Raw genomic sequence first — 6,031 nt, forward strand, 5'->3', positions numbered from 1 at the left:
GAGAGAGAGAGAGAGAGAGAGAGAGAGAGAGAGAGAGAGAGAATTGTTGAATTGGTGTGATAAGAATGGTGGTGGATAGGGTTATTTATAGGAATCGGACATAATTCAATTGCCCAAAATACCCAAAAAACTATTTGTTATTTAGTTGTTCGGAGGGGTATTTTGGTCATTGTAAAGTTACTTATTGCTTTAACCAAAATGCCCCCCTAAACTAGTTGTTATATAGCAGTTGGGGGGCGTTTATATCATTTTCTCAAGCCTCTATAAGTAAAATACAGAAATACCCCCTTAATATGACTTTTTATAGGTGCTGGGGGGTATTTCTGTAACCCCCCACCCTCCCCCCCCCACCCAAAAGCTAAAACTAGTCGTTGGACTCCTTTGGGAGGGGGCCCAACGGTTATATTCCAAGACGGGTTAAGCGTGGCCCATTACGGGCCTGGCGGGGCTTGCTTTGCCAACCTGTGGTGGGCCATGCTCTGTGCCGTACCCGCCCATGGGCCTCGAACCCCCAGCCCAGCACGGCATGGACCACTATGCCGGGCCTGACACGGCCCATTAGCTGTTTTGCGGTGCCGGGCCGTGCGCGGTCCGGCCCGATTTACACCTCTCACTACGCTGAAGCGTAGGCTGAAGCAAAACATCCAGTACTGTGGCTCATCTCATATTCTCATTGAATAAGCCGACCAAGACCATTGACAGTTGAGCTGAGCCGTGGTGGGACCCGCACCTTTCAAAGTGGGGCCCATGAATTGGTTCCAGTTCCACATCCACAACCAAAACGTTAGCACAAAAGTCTGAAAAGGTTAGCAAAGTCAGCCGCCTGTCTCCCCATCTATTCTTCGTACAATTGCGCGCGCACGGGCGGCACGGCCTCTCTCGCCCAGCTTTGTCTATATAAAGCAGCACCAGCAGGGTGCTTCTCTGCGGAGCGGACTGCGCAAGCAACGGCGCCCCAATCGATCACCGACAAAAAACCCATACAACCCTTCCTTCTTACCACTTATGCTATACCAATCAAGACCAAGTTAACTGCTATGGATGACATGCAATCTCAAACCCAGATCGACGTAGTGATCGATGAATCCTTTATTAACATCCCAGCACATCGACATCGAGAAATTGGCACCAAGAGATCGTCATCGCCGGTCCTAGCTAGATTTCATGCTGGCTATTTCAGGATCAGCCTCTCTTTCTGTGGACAGGCCTTGCTGTGGAAGACGATAGCCGAGCCCACCGGCGCCTCGTTTGCCCCAAGGAGACTACTAAGCATGCTCCCCTCGAAGGCCTTCGCCCTTCTCTGGTCTATCGCCCTTTTCATACTTGTCACACTCTCTCTTCTCTACATACTTCGATGTTTCTTTTACTTTCGTATGGTGAAGGCTGAGTTCTTGCACCATGTAGGCGTCAACTATCTCTTCGCTCCGTGGATCTCATGGCTCCTCTTGCTGCAATCTGCTCCTTTCTTAGCTCCAAAAACCTTTCCCTATATAGTGCTTTGGTGGGTTTTCATAATCCCCGTGGTGGCGCTCGACGTGAAGATCTATGGCCAATGGTTTACAAAAGGGAAGCGGTTCTTATCGACGGTGGCGAACCCGACTAGTCAGTTGTCGGTCATCGGGAACTTGGTGGGGGCCAGAGCCGCGGCTGAGATGGGATGGAAGGAGAGCGCAATGTGTATGTTCTCATTGGGAATGGCACATTATCTTGTGCTCTTCGTGACGCTTTATCAGAGGTTTTCGGGGAGCGATCGCCTTCCGGCGATGCTTAGGCCCGTCTTCTTCTTGTTCTTCGCAGCGCCGAGCATGGCTAGCTTGGCCTGGGACTCCATTTCCGGAAACTTCGACACCCCATCCAAGATGCTCTTCTTCTTGTCGCTCTTCCTGTTCACATCTCTGGTAATTAATTTATTTAACTCAACGCATTAAAATTATGTTAACAAACAGGTGATTAAGATTGAAAGTGACCATATTTGGAGTATTTAAGTAAGGATTGAGACCCAAAACCCTTGAAAGAAAAAAAAAATGAAAAAAGAATTGGGTTGGTCCCTCAAGCCCATTGACATTTACGCAAATCTCTGACTTGGAAAGGAGACGATGCATGAATTCTTGTGAAGGTGATCAGGCCGTCGACATCGAAGTCGGTTTTGGTGGTACCATGTTGATGGATACAGCACGTGCGGTCTACCAATTGACAGTCGGTGATTTTTCTGTTTTTTTATTATTTTTTTTCTCTCTGTCTCTGTCATCAGTGTTGAAGTTGAACAAGAAATGATGAAGGGAACGACTGAGCGAGGTAGTAGGTACACTATCCATGAATCAATGTTCTGTCGGTATTCTCGGCATTACTTAGAGAAGATGCTTTAGAACCCAGAAGCAAAACTAAAAAAAAAAAGAATAGGCCTTATAATTTATAATTTGGATTTTGAAGTTAAAAAACAACAAACAACGGTGAATGAAGAGATTCTAATGTTTTTCTACGATCATTCTGTTCTCCATTTGAAAACAGATATTCAGGCCAAACTTGTTCAAGAAATCGATGAAGAGATTCAATGTCGCATGGTGGGCTTATTCTTTCCCATTGACATCGCTGGCACTTGCTTCGTCGGAGTACGCGGAGGAGGTGAATGGTGAGATAGCCCACGGGCTGATGCTGGTGTTATCGTCTCTCTCGGTACTGGTTTCCCTGGCTCTTACGGCTTTCACTGCTCTCCACACTAGTATGCTCTTGCCAGACAACGATCCCATCTTCCTGAGCGCTCCCAACAACTTACAGTCTGCAGCCAGCAAAGGAAAATAACCATTTACAACCCCACCTCATCACAGTGTGTTTTGATTGACTGTTAGAATAAGAATTTTGTATATCGCTGTTCGTTGTTGATTGTAATCCCCACCAACTGATATTTTCTACTTTGACCCGGCATTATGACTACTGATATCGTCGGAACTATTGATGTAAATATGTAGTTCTCATTGACGTAAATTAATGAGTATAAACTCCACTTTTCTTCATGAATGAGTCTTCATGACGTAAATTAACCACAACCACAAGTTGTATTTTATTTTGATTTTTCTATTTTCTTTAAACCGAGGGTTTTAAAAATCAGACCGGACATGGAAGTGTTTGGCCGCTGGTTTCCGGGTCAAACGGTCTGAGAGTCCGATTTGAAGGATGGTTCGTTCTGATTTTAAAAAATAAAATAAAATTAAAAAATGTCAAAAACCATTATCAGGAAGTGACCCCGCTTGGGTCAATGGGTCAATGAGCAAATCAACAGATTTTGGCCCAGAATTGATTTTAGGGCGAAATGGAACCACTTACATGAATGGTTTTCGAGTAAACCTGTCCTATCATCCAATCTAATCCGATTTTCAAAATCATGCCTTAAACCACAGATATGGGCTTCGGTAACTGCAAATCCTGTTCCCGGGTCAACAATGTTCGAACAGCGTTTACAGCCTTTCATTGGGAGAATCTCCGTACTTCACTTATTTATTTTATGCGGAGATATTTCCAATGTAATGTAAGGCTATAAAGACTGTTCGAATGGGGTTTGCATTGATTGAATCGGTTTCTAAACCACAAGAAGTGATATTATTTTCATCAAGGTTTTAAAAACTGACCCGGAAATGGAATCGTTCTGGCCATTGGTTTTCGGGTCAGCAGTTCGACTGTTCAGGTCAAACCGTTCAAATGGTTTGAACATCTTACCCATTAGATTGGAATATTAGGGTAAGATGCATACTGCATAAGAGAAAATAAGGTTTGAATGAAAGATTTGAGAAAATTGTCATCTGAAAGAAGAAGAAGAAGAAGAAGAAGAAGAAGAAGAAGAAGAAGAGAAGGACTTGCAGGTTGTAGTGGCGACAATGATGACAACTTATAGCGGCAACAGTGATTGCAACTGCGACGATGATGGCAAACTATGTACAACCGCAACAAACATTGGCGATGGTGGCAAACTGGCAATGAAAGTAGATCTGAGGTTTCTCATTCTTAGATCTCACTCTCGCTCACTATCTCACACATCTCAGATCTCTCTCACCGTCTTGCATGAGAGAGACATATCTGAGATTTCTCAGTCTAAGATATGAGATTTTTCAGTTTCAGATATGAGATTTCTCAATTTTTAAAAACTTGCCGCAACGCGTTCTCTAGGTTGAACGATTCAATGGTCAAACTGTTCAAATCAATGGTTTGTTGACTAATTCAATGGTTTTTTACCAAATACCAGGTTTGGGGTAAAACGGAACCGATCGCTTGAACGGTTTTCGGTCCGAACAATCTGATCATCCGGGTCAACGATAGTTCAAAAACATTGATTTCCATTGTAATGGCAATCTTTAATGGTTAATTCCCAATGCTTAACAAAGAGAAAAAGAAAATATTCCAAGCCATGGACTCCATCTAGGAGAGTTCATGGTTCGGTTAGCCAAACCATGGGGCATTTTTTGTAACCAAATCGGTAGTATCGGTTTTTGGAAAATCGATAACTGGAACCAAACTGAAACCTATCGGTTAATTGGTTGATCGGTTCGGTTCATCTGTTTTTTGGTTTTTTAATTTTTACAATATATTATAAAGATATTGATGGAGGATGATTTGGCCCAACCTACGAAATGGTGGCATGTGGATCTGACTTAGCACAAAAAACTACTCAACATTGTGGCCTAATACGGCTAAGTAACAAGCCCATAAAGCAGCTCTCTACGTCGTAGCTCGCAAAAGAAGGAGCTCACCATAGCACGAGCTCCGGGTTCCTCGAGCTACCCCGAGCTACCCCGAAAGGGATATTCCGAGGCAACTGTAGCTCGCGAGCTAGGGAAACCAGCTCACTCGAGCCCCCAAGCAGATAAGTCATCCCAGGGACCAATTCTACTAAGGGCAACCCTGAAGCATTCCGAGCTCGCTACAAAGTAGTTTGGAATGAGCGACACAAGCATTCCTCAGGAAGCTTCCATCTGACAGGTCGTACCGATCAGACTGCGCCACGTCCCTTAACTGACGACGTAGTCTCTGTCCTTTCGATAGTTTGCACCACGTCTCTCAACAGGCGAAGGCATGCCTGCCCTTTGGAGACGTGTCACTCACCCGGGCAAGGAGTACGTCGCAATGGCCACCAGCGCAGCACTGGCAGGTAACGGTTGTAGCAGGGGCTAGTGGCGGTTACGCCCGATCTGACAAGAACGCCCCTATAAAAGCCCTCAGGGCAGAAGAGAAACTTCTTCTAGAGACTTCTAATCTCTCAAGCATAGTGAAAAATCGCGACCTACACTCTTAGCTACTGCATACTTCTTTTCTCTTTCTCCTGCGTTCTAACTTAAGCATCGGAGTATTCCCACTGGGTAAAAATGCTTAGAAATCCTTCCTTTTCGTCTTCTCAGGTGTCGTCCGTCGCCAACAAGGAGCCAATCAGCAGCCAGTTAGGAGTGTCTGGATCGTGCCTCATCATTTGGCGTCGTCTGTGGGAACCGCTTCTAAAAGCCTCCCTCTAAACGTTCACAGTTCCTTCTTTTCTGAGAACTTAGCACCCATGGCTTCTTCAAGTAATGTCGGACGTAGCATGGAGATGGACATCACCGGGGAACAACCCCAGGTCCCTGTGGTCTGTATTGGGTAATTCACCATTCCCCTTGCGGTGGATGGAGTCCCTAGCCTGAACCTACCACGAGCAGCGATGCTTGTGAGTGTTCCCCTTCCCCCCTCTGTTGAGACAACCTTTACCGAACCGACTGTTGTCCCTCCGACGACAAGCCATAGCCAACTTGACAATCTGGTGTAGTCCATGTGGGCCATGCAAGCTCAAATGCAACAGTTTCATCTGTTCCAGCTCTACCAGCAGCAAGTGTTGCATCAAGTCTCTCAGTATCACTATCAGCAGCAATTCCCTCAGCCACCTTAGCTTCAGCCTCAACTTCAACCTCAGCTCTCTCCCCGGCACCCAGCCTCACGGCAAGCTAGGTATCATTGCCAGGATGAATGCTCTTCTCGCCAAGGAGAGGCTTCTAAGAGCCATGCCTCCTCTCGAGGC

At 45.6% G+C, this 6,031-nt stretch overlaps 1 protein-coding gene across 1 annotated transcript; it reads left to right on the top strand.

Annotated features, from left to right (window-relative positions):
- The first annotated feature begins 865 nt into the window (after nt 1–865).
- LOC148875310 (S-type anion channel SLAH1-like) lies at nt 866–3,011 on the top strand. The gene is made up of 2 exons (XM_088966495.1): nt 866–1,898; nt 2,509–3,011. Exons 1-2 carry the CDS (start codon nt 1,038–1,040, stop codon nt 2,797–2,799), a joined length of 1,152 nt encoding a protein of 383 aa, XP_088822621.1. The 5' UTR covers nt 866–1,037; the 3' UTR covers nt 2,800–3,011.
- Nucleotides 3,012–6,031: the final 3,020 nt, after the last annotated feature.

This window comes from Nelumbo lutea, chromosome 1 (assembly GCF_056320005.1).
Source record: "Nelumbo lutea isolate HS-2025 chromosome 1, American lotus-T2T, whole genome shotgun sequence".
In the NCBI taxonomy this organism is placed as follows: Eukaryota; Viridiplantae; Streptophyta; class Magnoliopsida; order Proteales; family Nelumbonaceae; genus Nelumbo; species Nelumbo lutea.